The sequence below is a fragment of the Patella vulgata genome, chromosome 1 (assembly GCF_932274485.2).
Source record: "Patella vulgata chromosome 1, xgPatVulg1.2, whole genome shotgun sequence".
Lineage (NCBI taxonomy): Eukaryota > Metazoa > Mollusca > Gastropoda > Patellidae > Patella > Patella vulgata.
This window is the reverse complement of record NC_065879.2, coordinates 9,645,099-9,665,198: the sequence shown is the minus strand read 5'-3', so window position 1 is coordinate 9,665,198 and position 20,100 is coordinate 9,645,099. Positions and strand designations below refer to the sequence as shown.

At 35.0% G+C, this 20,100-nt stretch overlaps 1 protein-coding gene across 3 annotated transcripts in view; it reads left to right on the top strand.

The window, feature by feature from the left end:
• Positions 1 to 19,722, top strand: part of LOC126822325 (early estrogen-induced gene 1 protein) — a 56,554-nt gene extending 36,832 nt beyond the window's left edge. For 2 of the 3 annotated variants that reach the window (XM_050551145.2, XM_056101671.1), the window contains 7 exons: positions 3,388 to 3,508; positions 3,838 to 4,028; positions 6,815 to 6,990; positions 9,505 to 9,658; positions 11,016 to 11,070; positions 12,331 to 12,445; positions 13,241 to 19,722. In XM_050551145.2, the coding sequence (XP_050407102.1) occupies positions 3,388 to 3,508; positions 3,838 to 4,028; positions 6,815 to 6,990; positions 9,505 to 9,658; positions 11,016 to 11,070; positions 12,331 to 12,445; positions 13,241 to 13,293 (865 nt within the window). In that variant the 3' untranslated portion in view covers positions 13,294 to 19,722. The remainder of the gene's footprint in view (positions 1 to 3,387; positions 3,509 to 3,837; positions 4,029 to 6,814; positions 6,991 to 9,504; positions 9,659 to 11,015; positions 11,071 to 12,330; positions 12,446 to 13,240) is intronic. The other variant, XM_050551163.2, reaches the window with a different exon arrangement.
• The last annotated feature ends 378 nt before the right edge of the window (positions 19,723 to 20,100 follow it).

The following is a 20,100-nucleotide window of genomic DNA, read 5'->3' as shown; positions in this document are numbered from 1 at the left end:
ACTCTTCTAAACATCTGCATATTGAAAACTAATAACCTGTTCAGATGCTTAAAGTAGCTAAGTCTCTAACTCAGTATCATCCAAAGTCTTCGACATTGAAAACACAAATTATTTGTCAATTTAAATCAACATTGATGTTGTGATCTTAGCCGGAAAAGATGGGCTTCTGATATCCAATATTTAAGACAAAATAATCATTTTACCATTGGTACACGAATCGTTTACCATAATGCGTCTCAGCGCCATTTGTAATAAGGAACGAGGCTAGACATATTCCACAAGTCATGTCAAACAAAGATGCTATATTCTTATCTGGAGAGCATGCGCAATATATACTATCAGTGTAGACAGGAATAACCAGATCTAGAGATTGCCATTTGATTGAGACTTCTGACTTATTTCGCCGAAAATACCTGATTAGAAATTGCAGAAAAAACAGTACCGAAGGAATATAAATCAGATTATATGCATTCATAATACATAATTATATGCGTTTCGACCCATTTGAGTCAATTTCTAGGTCCCAAATATTAGCCATTTACCTCCTTTAAGTTGAACTAATTTAAAAACCACTGGGATCGTTAAACCAGTTTAACATTGTCGTCTGAACGCAAATGTGGCACAAATAAACCAGTTTAAAAAACCCAGCTCGCGACCTGTGTTCAATCAGGCTTTTTATTTTAAACTGGTTCATTTGGGCCGTCCGTCTGAATGGGTTGGCTTAAAAACCCTGGTTGCAGCTCGCTTTGGACATGTACAGTACGCGGTAAGTTACATTCCTGTGAAAAAGGTTGCTTCATGCAGTGCCATAGTGTTATTGAAAGCGTACCAGAACCGAATAAAGAATATGAAGCTGCCCATGCATAGTTAACTTTAACTTCCGACCGAAGAGGTCAGAATAGTTAAACTGGTTTGGCTTATAGTACTTGTGAACGCAACACGACCCTGTCTTAAAAACTCAGGCGATTTTGAAATGGTTTAAAAACAAGCGTCTGAACAGTATATAATTCTGTATAGGACAAATCATCAAAATTTGATACTCTTGTTTATTCATCCAATTATACATGTATTATCTACGTTGCATCAAAGAAGCGAGAGAGAGAAATGGGGTTTAATGTCCACTCGACACAAACTAGGTCATTTTGGGACTAACATATGATTTAATTTTATTTCAATAATTCTCATGCGCTTAGGGGTCTTTAGCAGTAGGATGAAACCGGAGGACCTGGAGAAAACCGGAGGACCTGGAGAAAACCCACGAGGTTGGACAGGCTGCCCTACTCCTTGTCACGTACAACCGGGGATTGGAAACCACGCCAGTTGACTCAATGACAGGCTTTATGATACAGCGCGCACACATGCTAACCATTCGGCCATTCAGTGGGTGACATGGTTACTTGTGTAGGTAATTTTATACTTCAATATGCTTACATTAATATTTTATGTGGCATATAGCAGATCATGACTCATGCTGGTATTACACAATGTTTTTCTCTGAGTTGTATTCCTGATTGTTTTTGTTCAATTTTGAGTGAAGTCTGTATCAATTTACTTAATTTGATATGTAGGTTTGTTTGTGATTGCTGCACATTGTGTCTTGTTCGTAGATTTCTTTTGTTTTGTGTAAAATATGTGTGGTGCAGTCCCCCTGCACTTACTATTAAAGCCGCTCATCGGCATTACATTTTTTTTATTATTTTTTTTTTAAAAATCAAATTTTCCATGGCTAAATCCACTCTTAAAATGTACTGAAATTAATTTTTCAACATTTTATTGAGAAAACAAAACCTAAATATGGATATATAGATAATCTCCCTAGTTTGATTCAATCAGATTAAAAAGTGGCCCTTTAAGAGATTTTATCTAACATTTAAACATACATTATGCAAGAGCTAAACCTGTCTATTGCAGGTCTTTCTTTAGGCCTTAAATGTTATCTAAATTATTAATTACACATTAATTAACTTATCCAGACCATAATCAACTCTAGATGGCATCACTAGCCTGCGATCTTAAGTGAATTGTGATCCGATTTACTGCATAACTTTCCTTCTCGATTAAACGATTAAATGGATAATCGAGACTATGTTGTTTTATGTACTGACTTTAGTAATGATGACCGAGGCTAGGCAGAAATTTTATTCGCTTAGTTCTCGGTTCATAGTGGATCAATTTGAATGAAATTTTCAGCAAATTGCCTTTACGTTATCTAGTTTTTAATTATTATAGTGAGAACTGCCAACTCGTTATCGAATCTCACATAATATATCTTTAAACGTGTAGCTGGCATTGTTATATCGTCTGCAGAGAATGTGAAATATCGATAAATCTTCAAATCATCATATCTTTGTGAATACTTAACAGAAATTTTGGACCGATAATTAATCCTTTTAGAGATTCAATTATCATAATATTGTACTTTGCAAGGAATTCAAAGTCACTCAACTGATCCTCAGTCGCTTTAATATCAAAGCGAATTGATGTAGACCCTTTATGGTCACATTAATATCATAACGTTTTAACTGTATATGTTGATTTCTGTATGTGTTATATTAGGTTTTGTATATCAAAGTGGTATATACTGTATATATATATCTATATTGTTATCTGATGAATTGATCAAAGAGTTTATTAATGGCTATAATATTAATGTGTTTATCAACTGTGAAATTGTTTTATTACATGAATTGGGTGTAAAGAGCTACCTAGTTATACACAATGATTATGGAGAGTGAATCGGGGCTAATTGTCACAAACTAGATGGAGTTTAACATCCATTCGACTCAACTAGGCCATTTCGTGACTAGCATATGGTTTAATTTTATTTTAATTGGTCAGTGGGAGAAAATCAGAGGACCCTTAAAAAAACTCAGTAGGTTGGGCTTGTCATGTACAAGCTTCTGATCGAAATCATATCACATGACTCAATGACAAACCTTATGGGGGTGGAGGGGACTTAGTGGCGTATGGTTAGCTCTGTCATTAAGTCAGCTGGCATGGTTTACAGGTTCCTGGGTGTATGTGACAAGGAGAAGGGTAGCCTGTCCAACCTCGTGAGTTTCCTCCAGGTCCTCGGGTTTCCTCCCACGGCTAAAGAACCCTACACACAAGCAAATTATTGAAATAAAATTGAACCATATGTTAGTCCCAAAATGACTTAGTTTGTATCGAGTAGACGTTAAACCCCATTTCTCCTCAAACCTTATGATCTAAAGTTCACTTATTGAACGACAAAACCCTTAATGAGTATACAAGATTAAAGTTCTATGAATGTATATTTGAACACGAAATGTTTAAACTGAATTATCCCTGCATTGTCCGAGAAAGTTCAGGACATTAAACCCCATTTCATTTCATTTCATTAAAATGAATTTTTTTGTGTTTCAGGGAGGAGGTGCGGAATAATCGAGTGGATTGGAATTCAAAGTTTGAATTTGCCTGTAAGATGACAGCTAATGTAAATACAGGAGTATTAGAACCATGTGTATGCCGTGTGTCGGTTAGAAGAGTAAGTTCATTATTTGTTAATTTAGAAGGTTTTGATTCCTTGGTTGCACGTGACAATGTGTAGGTTTGCCTGTCCAGGTCCTCTGGTTTCCTCTCACTGCTAAAGACCGCTACGTGCAAGCGATTTATTGAAATAAAATTTAACTATACCCCACATCCCCTGCTACCGAATAGAATATAACCCTATAGCCACCAGCAGTAATGATAGAACTTGTATAACACCAAGCCACCCAGCACCCTCTGCTACCAAGTGGAATATAACCCTATAGCCAGCCACCAGCAGTAACCTGTATAACAGAACTTGTATTCTTTATTTCTTGTTTATTACAGGAACTAAAAGGTGGTCGGTCACATCATAAACTAGGATTTGCCGATATAAATTTAGCAGAGTTTGCTGGATCCGGAGCTCAATCACGGAGATATTTATTAGAAGGCTATGATACCAAACACAGGCAAGATAACTCCAATATAAAAATAACAGTAGAAATGTCACTGATATCTGGTGATCCAGTATTTAAAGTGTAAGTTATTATCCTGTGTACGTTAAAGAACCCTTTATAGTTTGGATTTGATGATGGTGGAAATACCACTGTTAAGGCAAAATTCTCCACAAAGCATACAACATGGCTTATTCCTGTCTTCATTAGTCTAGTTGGGATGTGATGAAGAGTGGGTGAAAACGCTGCTATCAAGGCGAAATTCCCCACAAAGCACATGGAATGGCGTACTCACATTCTCATTAGTCTAGTTGTGATGTAATGAAGAGTGGGTGAAAGTGCCACTGTTAAGGCAAAATTCCCCACAATGCACACAGCATAGCCTGTTCCCATCTTCATTAGTATAGTTGGGATTTGATGAAGTGTACTTTTGATCATAAGGTCTGTCACTGAGTCAAGTGGCGTGGTTTCGATTTCCCGCTTGTATGTGACAAGGAGTAGGGTAGCCTGTCCAACCTCATGGGTTTTCTCTGGGTCCTCCAGTTTCCTCCCACTGCTAAATACCCCTACACGCTAGCTAATTATTGAAATAAATTAAACCATATGTTAGTCACGAAATGACCTGTTTTGTGTTGAGTGAACTTAAATCTCAACATGCAGGAAAGGAGGAAATTATTTCATTTATAATGTAGGTTAACATTGAAATTGAATTCAACAAACTTCAGTTAATGAATATCTATCAAGCATTACTAATAGTTTTATAAGCATCACCAGTATAAATTATACCCATGAGTTACTTTCAATAACTAAAGTTAGGTTAAATTTCATATCAGTTGATCTTTATACTTCCATATTCTTTCAATAAATCATAGAGTTAGATTATGTTTTAAATCATTTTATCTCTCTGCTCCAATGCCCCTTTCTCTCTTCACATTATTTGTAAACACATTACAGGACAAAGTTATGGATGAATTATTTTGAAGCTTTCATAGTTTTTTATTAAACTGCGTAGAAGTAATGGGGCGGGGTAGGAATTGGGTATTAAAATGGGGTCGGTATGGCTTTCCCTCCTGTGGTTTGTCCAGAGCATATATCATAAACGAATCAAGACATTTTGTAAATACATCATCCTATTACAGTTGAGCTTTTTGCTACTGGCAGTTAGAAATCTCTCAGATTAAATCAGTTTTGTGTTTCCATGGAAACAAATTTAACTATAGAGAATCTCCTACTTGTCTTTTTTGATATCAAAAAATATCAACACAAGTCAATAAAGTAAAAAAAAAAAACGAGGCTCTAGTGTTGATATTTTTTGATATAAAAAAAGACCAGTAGGAGATTTTATTTATCACTCAATCCTTTCTTACATGCACAAATAAATAAATATAATTATTTGCTATAGATTTCACTTTTACTGAACCTGATAACATTACGGCGTAGTAATACATCATTTTTTGACAGCAATTCAACCATTGCAAAGTCCTTTATATTGACCCAGGGTTTCCATCAAGGTCAATTAAATAAAAATAGTTCATTTTTAATAATAAAAAAAAAAGAAGTTACTTTTAATAAAAAATGAACTGTTCTTTGAAAATAAAAAAAGTAGTTTCTTTTTAACTGCCCAGTCAAATTCATGTAAAGCAATATATTGCAGTAGATTATGAAATTTATCACACAAGCAATATCTACTGTAGAATGTATTATTAGGTGATAAAGGATGGTTAATGACCAAACTCCTATTGTCATAAGAATGAACGGTGTAATTTCCCTTGCTCATAAATTTTACCATTGAATGTTAAAAAAAAGTATGGTAATTTACCAATCTGATTAAAACACAGATCCTATTTTGTTTCATTTTCCTTGTCTTTACAACACAAGAATCTGGAAGAGTTGTTATGTTACTTTAATTGCTTTCTGGTTGAAGCTTTCGCGTGTGGTGCATGGAACTGTGGGTAAACCACTGGAAAGGTCAACTCTGAGTGATTAATCATGGCTGAAATCTTACAGTCAGAAGCCGCTCATATGACCCCAGGCGCGACCTTCCAGTACAACTGATCATATCTTCATGTAGTGTAGGCCATCGAAAGTATAAAAAAACGGAACGAAATAAAGATCTATATTTTAATCAGATTGGGTGTATGCCGTATGGCTGCTTCGTTAGCCCAGTAGGACGTTAAACCCCATTTCATTTCATTTACATTTACTTGTTAACGATTGACATGTCGGGTGATTGTCAGTATTTAACAAAATAAGCTATTGGCCGATATTTGGTATATATTGTCAGTATTTAACTAAATTAGCTATATTGGCTGATATTTGGTATATATTGTCAGTATTTAACTAAATTAGCTATTGGCCGATATTTGGTACATACAGTGTATTGTCAGTATTTAACTGAATTAGCTACATGTATTGGCTGATATTTGGTATATATTGTCAGTATTTAACTAAATTAGCTATTGGCTGATATTTGGTATATACAGTGTATTGTCAGTATTTAACTGAATTAGCTATTGGCTGATATTTGGTATATATTGTCAGTATTTAACAGAATTAGCTATTGGCTGATATTTGGTATATATTGTCAGTATTTAACTAAATTAGCTATATTGGCCGATATTTGGTATATATTGTCAGTATTTAACAAAATTAGCTATTGGCCGATATTTGGTATATATTGTCAGTATTGTCAGTATTTAACTAAATTATCTATCAGCTGATATTTGGTATATATTGTCAGTATTTAACTAAATTAGCTATTGGCCGATATTTGGTATATACATGTATTGTATGTAAAATTCATCAATTTATTAATGCTATTTTTGTTATACATATAAAAGTTTTAAAACAATTTTATTGTCTAATTTCAGGCCTACCCATCAGGTATTACCCACATGTATCGAGGGAGAATTAAACGATGTACCTATGGAATTACGATCCGTTGAAGACTGTAGCGAAGGTAGTATGGCGTCTAATAGTAGTGGCTTTGGCAGCCTCACGCGTAAAGAAAAAACACATTCTACCCATTCTAACTCTACGCCTATGGGTAGGTTATATGAATATAAAAGTTATTATATTATAGTACGGGGGGTTTCAAATCTACATAAGCTTGATTATTAATAATAAATGACTTTTAGTCTTGTTATAAACATAGTTTTTAGATATTTACGTATTTACCAACATAGTTTTTAGATATTTATGTATTTAACAAGTAATGTAAAGATCTTTGATATCTTTTTATTTCTGATTGTTCTTACTTCTTAAAGCAGTGGATCTCAACCTTTTACTGCCAACGGCACACCTTGGAACACATGAAAAAATAGCGGCACACCTGGCTAAATATATATGAAAAGTATTTCAATTTTGTAAAATAAAAACATGGCAAGTCATAGACGGCATACAACTGTAGACACAGACTAGTCATAAACACATAAAATGACTCAAACTAAATAAAGACAAACACAGCTATGAACTTACTTTACTGCAGTGTTTCGAATTTCATCAGTCAAATAGCTGGCTTCTTTAGTGAGAAATTTTCTTAGTGTGCCGTCAAAAATTTCGCGGTACACCTAGGTAGATCTTGCAGCACACTGGTTGAGAATGACTGTCTTAAAGTCTGCTTGTGCATTCCGTTATTTTAGTTCAAGCCATACCCAGAATCCTCTTATCTAATCATGTAAGGCAGCCATTTATTGTCCTTTGCTTTATGCTCCCCAAAGAATGAAGTTATTAAACTGTCACGCTTTTTACTTTTGTTTCATGCCACAGATTCCCATTTTATGATGTTGATTAAAAAAAAACGAACTCTTAAGGGGATGCTCGATTGAACGTTCCGGAATTGAATTCTGTCAAACCCAAAAATAGTGACGATGGAGTGAAAATGGGATTTTGGGCTAGAAAAAATGCGCTGACTGCATGAGAAAATATTTCAACCAACCATGACAGCTGAAACATATTCATTAGGTTTAATTACGTCACGATTCTACTCACACTACCTCCGTTGTCACGATTCTACTCACACTACCTCCGTTGTCACGATTCTACTCACACTACCTCCGTTGTCACGATTCTACTCACACCACCTCCGTTGTCGAGACTGAGAGAACTGTAACAAGACTGAATGCCGCGTCACAGTCCTTCATGTTTAGAAAATTGTGCGGGAGCCATAAAAAGCTCCTGATACCTTGAATATATGCAGTTTAAAAGTAAACAAAAACTGAAAGTAGTTTATTAATCTCAATATTTAGGAGAGCGATTTAGCTAATTTGCGGGAGTCTTTAATGATTCCTTCGAAGGAAAGCCGATGTGCGTCGAGAGGAGCAGGAGCGAAAGCTCCCCTTAAACGTGAAGGACTGGCGTCACATGCTAGCAATTCCGTCAATTCGAAACATTCTGGACTGACAGTCGAGCATCCCCAAAGTCTATCAGAATAAGTGGATGCTCATTGTCAGTCTGGAACGTTCCGAATTGATGGAATTGCAATCGTGTGACGCTGAATTCAGTCCTGTCACAGTTCCGTCAGTCCCGGCAACTGATGTGGTGTGAATAGAATCGTGACATAATTAAACACAACAAATATGTTTTAGCTGTCATGGTTGGTTGAGATATTTTCTTATTCAGTCGGATGCATGTGTTCTAGGCCCAAATCCCCATTTTCACTTGATTGTGACTATTTTAGGTTTTCACGGAATTCAATTCCGGAACATTCAATTGAGCATCCCCTACATGTACTGTGTCAAGGGAGATAACTACAAACTGTGAAATGGCTCAGACTAGTAATTCTTTCACCATTCACTCAGTATGTAACACAAAGAGTCCATCTTGTGAAAATTATCTGATAAAAATATTGAAGGGGGTTCACCATCAACATGTATGCCTTGTCAACAGCATCTATAGGTGGTGCTGTCATTTTCATAGGGTATTTCTTTAATTCATAACTGTTCACTTTCGGATCATTCCATCTCAAAATCATGACTATTGGCCAGAATGTGTCAGAAAAGGTGAATTCTAGACCAAAAAGTCTACAAGAATTTACATGCAAACTGTGCAAAAAAGGGAAAAAGTAGAATTGTTATAAATAGATGAAAGTATATTATGTGTCATGAAATCAGGGGAAATAATCCTAAACTAGATTCCCAATGTACAATTTGTATTCTTTTGTTAGGAATTTTTTCCTTAAATTAGAAATATTGATTATTTGTGATTGATGTTAAAATTTTTTAAAGATCTTTTATAGAAATTTGTTGTCTCAAAATATAAACTCAGCTCCGAGTCCTTTGGAGTTTGCTCATTTGGTGTTGTTGCTGCCAATTTGTGGAACTCGCTATCTGAAAATCTTCGAGCCATTCTGCCATTAGACTCCTTTAAATCCAGATTGAAAAGATACTTATTTGAGAAATATTTGCAAGAGTGTTTGTGTGTTTTTGTAGCGATATGAACACGACTATATGTGGAATTAGCGCGATTTAAATGGACTTATTATTATTTTATTTATTTTAACATATTTTAATTAATTCTTTTTTGGAACTTTCCATATTTGTTTTTTTCTTTTTTTTTCTAGATTTAGCCGATAATGACAGTGGTAAAGAACTTGAAAAAACTCATTCTAGAAGTTCAAGCTATGTTAGTGAGCAATCGCGAGGATCCGGTTATGGTTCTATGACACACAGTCGACAGTCTAGTGTAGGAAATGAAGCCATTTTAACTCATATGAGGTGACTAATATCAAATTACTTCTCTCATTACAGTTACTAGAATCTAGGGGGCCACGGTGGCTCAGTGAGAAAGGCGCTTGATCACTAACCAGGTCAGGGTTTTGATCATGGTGTTCCAACCTCTTTGGGTTTCCTCCCACTGCTAAAGGCCCCTACGTGCAAGTGAATTATTGAAATAAAATTGAACCATATGTTAGTACCAAAATGAGCTAGTTTGTGTTGAGTGGATGTTAAACCCCATTCCTCTCTCTTTCTCTTAAGGGGGGTTGGATGGCCGAATGGTTAGCACGTGCGCGCTGTATCATAAAGCCTGTCATTGAGTCAACTGGCGTGGTTTCGAATCCCTGGTTGTACGTGACAAGGAGTGGGGTCGCCTGTCCAACCTCGTGAGTTTTCTCCAGGTCCTCCGGTTTCCTCCCACTGCTAAAGATCCCTACGTGCATGTGAATTATTGAAATAAAATTGAACCATATGTTAGTCCCAAAATGAGCTAGTTTGTGTTGAGTGGATCCTCAGGATTTTCCTGTGTGTCGTGCAGTTCTGTGTACACATTGTCGTGCATGTAAAAGAACATTTGCCAGTTGAAATGCTATGAAGAGCAGGCAGAACTGCTGCATGGAATATTCTCATTTTCATTAGTCCATTTCACTTTATTTGAATTTAGGGCTCAAGACTTAAGATATTTTTGTTGCATGGTATCAGTTATGTACATCACTGAGGGTTATACTTAAAGCCAGTCTCAGCTCTCAGAGAGAAGTTTATCGTTCGTTTCTCTATGGGGAATCACGGAAGCCATGTTTCAGTCAGAATTCAGTTCTTAAGCTCCTCCCCCAGTGGCTTCTGATTGGCTGGATTTGTTTGAATGAAATGCTGATGATTTCTTGACAATTAGGCATCAGTTCGTCGCATGAATTACGTATTAATGATCCGTGAAACATTTTCGACATTTTAACATCAAAAGTTCATTCGAAAACAGCCAATTTGATGATTTACCTGGAACTATTTTTAGCGCGCAATTTGATTGAACTATAAGCATAAAATACGCAAACTGTCTGAAGAAACGCGAGTTTGAGCTGCCATCTTGGATCTTTGTGAAGCGACTGGCAGAAGGATACATCACGTGACTTCCAAAATGGCCGACATGGCCGACACAATTGGTAAACTTCTCTGGGAACCAAGATTGACTCAAAGCATGACACCATTACTACTGATACAGCATGGTTACCTTCCTTTACCCCCAAGCTCTTTACGTTTAAATAGAATAGTGTACAAAGATAAAATTTAAAAAATTCAACTATCAAAGTCTGATGTTTTCAGTTTCTCTTGAATAATTAATCCGCTATTATTATTATTACAGAACACCTAGTACTGCTTCCGCATTAGCCGAGTTTACTAAATCTGAAAGACGACGGGTAAGTTTTATAGACTCTGTATGTATAATAACTATCATATAGTATGATTTAAACAACCTTGTTAACTCATCAGCTTACAGTCGCAAGGCTTTATTGACGGTGAAGTGTCAAAAGGGTGTATCTCAGGAAATTTGTCAAATACACTATTTTTGCATTTTTAAAATCTCCCAATTAATATGCATATTTCTGTCTAAGCTGTATATCTCTACGCCAATTAGAACTGTTCTGGGTATCATGTGTCCAAATGTTGTATCTTGATTTGTGGAAATTTGGAAATGCAAAAGGGTTCTATTTCTTAATCTTTAGAAATTCTTAGATACCCCCTTTTGACACTTCACCGACGTTATCTTTCATTTCCGTTCGACCTGAGGCTATACCGGTACATGAAGTATAGGATCAATATGTGTCGAGTCTGTGTAGATTCTACAGTCTAAAATATATAGTCTATACATGTTAGTGTATGTGTTGGAGTCCAAAGTCTGTAAGTGTAGAGTCTATACATGTGAGTCTAGAGTCTCTAAATGTAGATTTTATACATGTAAGTGTATGTGTAGAGTGTCTACAGTCTATAAATGTAGAGCAGTGGCTCTCAAGATTGGAACACATGAAAAAATAGCGACACACCTGGCTAAATATATATGAAAAATATTTGAGTTTTACAAAATAAAAACATGGTAAGTCAGACGGCATTTCAATCGTATACAGAGACTGTCATAGACACATAGAATGACTCAAACTAAAAAGAAATTGGGATCACTGGTTTTTCGCATTTTCTTAATGTGCCGTTCAAAATTTCGCGGCACAATATAAGAAGATCTTGTGTTGAGAATCACTGAAGTAGAGTCTATACATGTAAGTGGTAAGTGCATGTGTGGAGTCTATACATATTTGTATAAGTGTAGAGTCTATACATGTAAGTGTAGAGTCTATACATGTAAGTGTAGAGTCTATACATGTAAGTGTATGTGTAGAGTCTATACATATAAGTGTATGTGTAGTGTCTACAGTCTATACATATAAGTGTATGTGTATGTCTAGAATCTGTAAGTCTAGATTGTATATGGGAGAAAAGTAATATCCAAGTACCTAGATGTTTAATATTAAAACTGTCAGCTTCCTATCTTGTTTTCACTACAGGACGTAAATCTGTCCTCGTAACCCTAGACAGTGAATAAAAGTAGGACATTAGACCCAATTTAATTTCATGTTATTCTCTAGAAATGAAAATGATCATGTTTTATTATTTTTGTGTTACTATAGAAACAAGATGACAGTGAAAAAGAAAGACGTGTTGGTATGACTAGGGTAGATGCTGAAGATTTAGTAGAAGAATTACTACAAAGTACAGATTTAGGTCTAATTCATACAGAAGAGTGTAAGTCTATATTATATGAGAAGAATTATATGAATATATAGCCCGAGGGCGCGAGGATTTATGATAGCATGTTTCTTGTGACGTCACTAGAATATGCACTAAATTCAACGTTTAAAGTAAACAAAACTCACATGTGCGTATGTACGTGTCAGTTCACAGATGGATACCCTTGGGGTTATGATTTTTTAAGACCTATTTCCATTGTCTATATGCAGACAAAGTAGCTCAGCGCTTTCTAGTAGTTACTTTCAAAGTTATTTCCCTTGATCACTTTGTTCAGACAGGACTTAATCCTTCTTCTAGAAGTGTGTAGCAACATGTTAACCCTCAACCAATGAAATCTTTGCATCCTTACCGGCTCAGGCCTGTACAGTGCGGTGGACACTTGCAGCTGATCCCCGGATCCATTCACTTGATTTAATACGTTTGTTGTTTGCAATGTCTATGGGTCTTGTCCGAGAGATTATCTTGTCAATTTTGATGATGTCTATTAAAGTATTTAAATTGTCATGAGGCCATCAGGCCTGGAAATAACGGTTTTAGATGTACCTGACAAATTGTCAGGCCCTAATGAAATAGTACCTGACATTTTGAACTTAGTGCCGGACATGTATTAATAATATCAATAAAAAAGACAAATCAGTGCTGGACAAAATGACAGGCACCAAAGGTTTTGTGCCTGACAATGCTTGAATCTGTGACTGACATTGTCTGTGACAGGTGCCTTATTTCCAGTCTTAGAGACCATACATATATATTTCATTTAAAAATTATAAATTTATTTTCTACTTTCAGCTTCAGGTTTACAGTTGTTAGTGTGTAAAGATGGTACTACGGCTTTACGGTGACGTTACTTGAAGATTTTAACTTTTAACGTGTAGCTGCCTTACACCATTCTCCTGCTGTGATTACTTTATCTTTTTGTATATATACTGCTTAAACCACCGACTGAACCCACCATATAGTGTTCTAGTCTACACCTGTCCATATACATTATATATTCATCTGTGCGTCTTGATGTTCAAATATACTAGACAATGTGTACGAAAGGACATCAGTTTTACTATGTGAAATACAAACGTCATGTGGGATGTAAATTGTAGAAAAAGGACAAACTTTATAGTCTTAAGTTTTTTAAATGGAATGCTTTTATTGTTCTGTATGTAATGTATGTTCAAAGAAGAGGTTTCCTCTTCTCAAGGTAGAGACTACCTATTTCAAGAGAAAATTTAACCAACTGTGTTCTGAATCCAAACTTTTTAACATCTATGGAGCTGAGATTGAGAAGAAGATAATTAACACGACAGTCCAATATGTGATTTTTTTTCTGAAAAATCTCAAAAACAATTTCTAGGATTCCAGTGGATAGAAATTGGAACCTCAAATCAGTTAGGGTGTTACCACAAGAACTTTTAATTTTTTATTTTTCAGTACGAACAAAATTTGAAGATCGTTTACATGTTTAGAGGGTTAATAATAATAGGCTACTTGAATTTTGTAACAGAACTAGGGTTCTCTAAATTGTGTATTTTTTACTTCCCCTTTTTGAATCCGTACAGAATTATGCAAAAAGGACTTCCAAGATTTTTTTATTTTTATAAACCTACATATGAATGTGGTTGTAAATTGTCATCGTCCCTGTCTGTCCATCGTCTACAATTTCTTGTAAATGCTCTACGTTTAAAAAATTGAATTTTAGAAACTTACGTTAATTGCTTCTAGAGTTATGGCTCTTACTTATTTTTTAAAATCTTATGAATGTTATAACAGCAAACGTCACAATTTACTATAGATTTGTGTTCTTTGCTTTGATTATTTCAAGGAATAAGTCTAGAAAATTACAACAATTTCCACCAATGCTCCAATGATAATATTGCTCCCTGTGGTGGTCGAGAAAGTTTCACGAGATTATCGGGCATGATTTCCCCCCATGTCAGTTTTGCAGGATAGAGGGCCTGACAAGGGTCAGTGTCTGTAGTCATTCGGATGAGATGACAAACCGTGGTCCTGTGTACATGTGGGCGTGCACGCAAAAGAATCCTTGACAATTGGAATTCAAAATAAGAGTGGGCTGTAGTGCCACTGTCCGAGCAGTATTTCCCTCATAGCAAACTGTATGGTGTATGCCCATCTTCATTAGCCCAGTATAGGAGCAGAACAGTAGGACATTAAACCCCATTTCATTTCATTTCAAATGACGTACAATATAAAGATTTTTTTGTTTTATTTATCTAAAGAAAATTACAGGTTCCAACAACGTTTCAATATAAAGATTTATAATTTTAGGAACTATTCAGTCGAGTTAGTTGCTGTGGGTGTATCTTTTATTGTCTGGAAAATTATTTTTGGACCAAAGTCTTAATTGCATGAAACTAAAAGCATTTTTTGAAAATATTTGCTTATTACCTAGTATTTTGTAAGATTATTTCGAGGGGTGATTAACATATTAAGTAAAATAAAAATCCTAGCATTTATTACTTTATGTACAGTATTATGGCCTCAACAAATTGTTAGGTTCCGATTTGGAGGCTGGCCTATTTATCGAATCCATCTGATTAAAAGAAAGATCCTATTTCATTTCGTTATTTTATGGTTCAAAATTTCATTTTACTCATCTTTACTACACTAGGATCTGGAAGAGTTGTTATTATTGACGTGTTCTGGATGATGTGAGGGATTAGCCAATGAAAGGGTCTGTTACGGCAAGCTTTTTCGTAGAACGGAACTGTGGGTTATCCACTAGAAACATCAAAGCTGATTGGTTAAACAAATGTTTGCCATCATAGGGTCAAAAGTTGCTCGTATGACCTCTGACGCGACCTCCCAAAACAACTGGTCAGATCTTTATGTAGTAGAGGCCATGGAAAGTATAAAAAAAAACGAAATGAAATATAGATCTGTATTTTAATCAGATTGTTTATCTTACCCAATAGTGCAATGACAAGAAACAAAAATATTAATATTTATTGGGGCAATCAAAGGTATGCATGTATTAATTTACACCTTGATTTCCCCGTACTAATACATCACTCTTAAATTTTACTTTGGATATATATTTTTCTTTTAAACATCTGTTTTTGAATTCTGGATATATTTTCAGAACCAAACAATTTGTATTTTCTACCATAAGATATAGGCCTAAATGTTACGTATAGTTATGTATTTTCTAACATAAGATATAGGCCTAAATGTTATGTATAGATATGTATTTTCTATCATAAGATATAGGCCTAAATGTTTTGTATAGTTATGTATTTTCTAACATAAGATGCAATTATACACGGACTAAAAAAACTTTACTAAAACCAATTTAAACCATAATTACATATTATGTAGGTTATTAAAATTCTTCTTTTCTGAAGATTTAAAGATGCATTATGTAAGAGTTAATTCTGTCTATTGCAGGTCTTTATTTTGGTTTCAAATGTTATATAATCTATTATTTAGACATTTATTCACATGACAAGCCTCTAATCAACTCTCTAGAACATCGGATGGTGGAGATTTAAATGGATTAAAATGCTGACAAGATTTAAAAATTTAACGATAAAAAAAAGTGGATAATCAAGACTTAGTCTTGTTTGTCCAGTACCGTTACTATGGTAATAAACAATCTATCCTACATCTTCCAACACTCTTAACTTTGCTCAGAATAAAGTAATTTTAATGAGCTTTTCAATATATTAATTTTCTATTTTTAAACTATTATAGCAAGAATAGACAGCTCTTTATCTAAATCTTACGTGATACATCTTTAAACTTAAAGTTAAGTAATGTTGTGGCTCATACCAGTCTTGATTCTATAGTTATCACTCTGTAATCAAGATCATGGCAAGGGCGGATCCAGAGACCATGGATAGGGCGGGGACACTGGCCTGGGGATCGTAATCGCGCTTACTTGCGCAACAGACGCGACCTGGTCCCAGACACGAGAACTACTGGTTTAAATCATAGCTCTCCTTGTACATTACGACCAGTGCGACCCCTGCATCAAGATGGGGGGTGGGGGGCGTACGCCGAGTGCGCCCCCTTACTAGATCTGCCCTTGCCTGGTACTACACAACGATAATGTTTTCAGTCACGAATAGCCATTATTATGTTTTAAATAGTGTAATGTACATTTATATATATATAGATATACTACCGTCCTATGGAAATGTTCATGTTGGAGTTCTGCTCAACTCAGAATTCTAGATCGTGTAAAAATTGATATTTTATGCTTTAATTGTTTAAGCATTGTTGCTCGGAGCCATAGACTTGGTCGTAACAGCTTTTTATATATGCATGTGGTAATTTTATTAGGATTTAGGAAACTGTTGAAATCTAAATTTCATTTGCATGGTAGTTTTGTAGCCTGACAACCAGGTTTTTTTGTTTGATCAAATATGTAGAACAACTTTATTTTTCAAAGGATATTTCATTAGAGATCTGAAGAGCATGTGGAATAGTTTGAGAGTCAAAGAGATCAAAACTTTCTTTCAAAACGGAATAATGTTGCCTACATGGATTATCTACTTTTTTGACAAATTTATTTTACGTTCATATTGTGCAAACATTGTCAAAATTATTGTTGCTTCCGCCATATTGACTTTTGATATTTTTTTATGACTGATTATTCCAATTCATTTCATGTAAGAAATTTTCCAAAAAAAAAGGAGACATTACAATTTCATGATCGTGCTGAGCTGAATTCCATTAAGATCATGACTTGTTGCTCAAGTCTAAAGACGTGTACATTATATATTCTCTTTGTTTTGTATTGTCTCATCTCAAACATTTTTTTTTTTTCAAGATCATAAAACTAACCCAGAGGTCAAAAAACAATCTAAAGACATCTTGAAATTTATTCCCATTATTCAACTTTGAATAATTATGAGGAAAACTTCAATAACATAAATTTCCATATTTCAGTTCAGACCAAATTGCTTTGTTTAATTTCTTTCAAAACTCGATCACAAATAATCATGCAGGAAAATATACGTGACAATCAAGAATAAATAAGACGATGGTGAAATAACTTTTATTTTGGAAAAATAACAACAATCATGGAATATATATTTTTTTTATTTTGGATAAATAAGACAATTGTGGAATATAACTTTTTGTCCCCCGCCTTTCGAAGAAAGCAGGGGACTATTAAAATGGGTTCGTCCGTCTGTCTGTCCGTCTGTCTGTCCGTCCGTCTGTCTGTCCGTCACACTTTTTGGGACACAATAACTCTCTTCCTAATTGAGCTAGAATGTTCAAACTTGGTGTATGTGTTTATTAGGTCAATGCCTTGATGGAGTTCGAAGATGAGCATTTTCCGCTTAGGGTAAGCAGAGATAAGCAATTTGATTGGTTGATGCTTTGGGACACGATAACTCTCTTCCTAATTGGGCTAGAATGTTCAAACTTGGTGTATGTGTTGATTAGGTCAATGCCTTGATGGAGTTCGAAGATGAGCATTTTCCGCTTAGGGTAAGCAGAGATAAGCAATTTGATTGGTTGATGCTTTGGGACACGATAACTTTTAATTGAGCTAGAATGTTCAAACTTGGTGTATGTGTTTATTAGGTCAATGCCTTGATGGAGTTCGAAGATGAGCATTTTCCGCTTAGGGTAAGCAGAGATAAGCAATTTGATTGGTTGATACTTTGGGGCACGATAACTCTCTTCCTAATTGAGCTAGAATGTTCAAACTTGGTGTATGTGTTGATTAGGTCAATGCCTTGATGGAGTTCGAAGATGAGCATTTTCCGCTTAGGGTAAGCAGAGATAAATAATTTGATTGGTTGATGCTTTGGGACACGATAACTTTAGTTCTAATTAAGTGAGATTGATGAAACTTGGTGTATAGATTTATTATATGAATACCTTAACTAAGTTCGATAATGAACATTTTTTGCTGAGGGTAAGCAGAGTGATAAGCAATTTGATTGGTAGAAACTTTGGAACACAATAACTCTCCTTCTAATTGAGGTAGAATGTTCAAACTTGGCATAGGTGTCTATTAGGTGAATGTTTAAACTTGATGTATATGTAGATGTTCATTAGGTGAATGTCTTGACTGAGTTCAATAATTAACATTTCGAGCTGAAGCTAAGCAGAGCTAATCGATTTCATTTGTCGATGGTTTGGGACATGATAATCTTGATTCTATCTGATAGAGAGTGATGAAACTTAGTGAAAAAAATAAATGTGCGATTAATTAATATGTGTCATCTATTTATTTTGCAATTTCGGCGGGGGACATCAGCCTCACTGTTGGCTTGTTTAATTTGGATAAATAACAAAAATTATGGAATATAACCTTTTTTTTATTTGGGATAAATAACTGAGAAGAATCTTGTAAATGTTTTATGACATCATATATAATTATCCAGGAGCCATATTCAAGAAAACTTGAACTAAAATATTTTAGGAATCAGCTTTTTTATTGGCCAAGAGCGAAAAGTTGTGCCATGATTTTAATACTCAACTAATGAATCATCAGTATTCTTAACCATACACCAACCTCGTGGGTTTTCTCCGGGTCCTACGGTTTCCTCCCACTGCTAAAGACCCCTACGCGCAAACGAATTATTGAAATAAAATTGAACCAATTAGTCCCAAAATGACCTAGTTTGTGTCGAGTGGACGTTAAACCACATTTCTCTCTCTCTTAAACATACATTATGCAAGAGCTAAATCTGTCTATTGCAGGTCTTTCTTTAAGCCTGAAATGTTACCTAAATTATTAATTAGACATTAATTAATCAACTCTCGATGGATGTCATCGCTAGCTTGCAATATTTACTGGATTTGAATAGAATCTGCTGTTCAACGCTCATTCATGATTAAATCAAAAAATGGATAATCGAGACTATGTTTTTTTATGTACCGTACCGACTTTAGTAATGATGATTAAGGCTAGGCCGAAAATTCAATTGCTAAATTCTCGGTTCAGGGTGGATCAATTTGACTGAAATTTTCAGCAAATTCCCTTTACATTATCTAGTCTAGTTTTTAACTATTATAGTGAGAACTGCCAGCTTTCTTTTATCTAATCTCCAATAATGTATCCTTAAAATATTTTAGTTAAAGTTTTTTTTTTTATGAATAAAGCCCCAGTTCTGTTAATGTAGATAAATAACAAGTTATTTATGTATGTTAAACGTTTTCTATTAAAAAAAAAATATGTTTGTTTTTATACCAGTGTTAATAGAGTAATAATGACAACAGGTTTTACTTTTGTTTGTAGAAAAGTATTATATAAAATCCATTTATGTTTATCCAATTTCTTATTAAAAATACATTCTAACTAATTTTTGTTTTATTTTTTTTAAGTCATGAATTCAACTTTGTGGTCATTCTTGGGATGCCAAATGATTGTTGTCAAAGTCTTTTTGACAATCTAAAGTAGTAGCCAATATGGGGAGGGGGGTTGGATGGTCGAATGGTCAGGGTCTGTCATTGAGTCAATTGGCATGGTTTCGATTCCCGGTTGTACGTGACAAGGAGTATGATTGCCTGTCCAACCTCGTAGGTTTTCTCCGGAGGACAAGGTTTTCTCCGGGTCCTCCGGTTTCCTCCCACTGCTAAAGACCCCTACGTGCAAGTGAATTATTGAAATAAAATTGAATCATGTGTTAGTCCAGAAATGACCTAGTTTATGTCGAGTGGATGTTAAACCC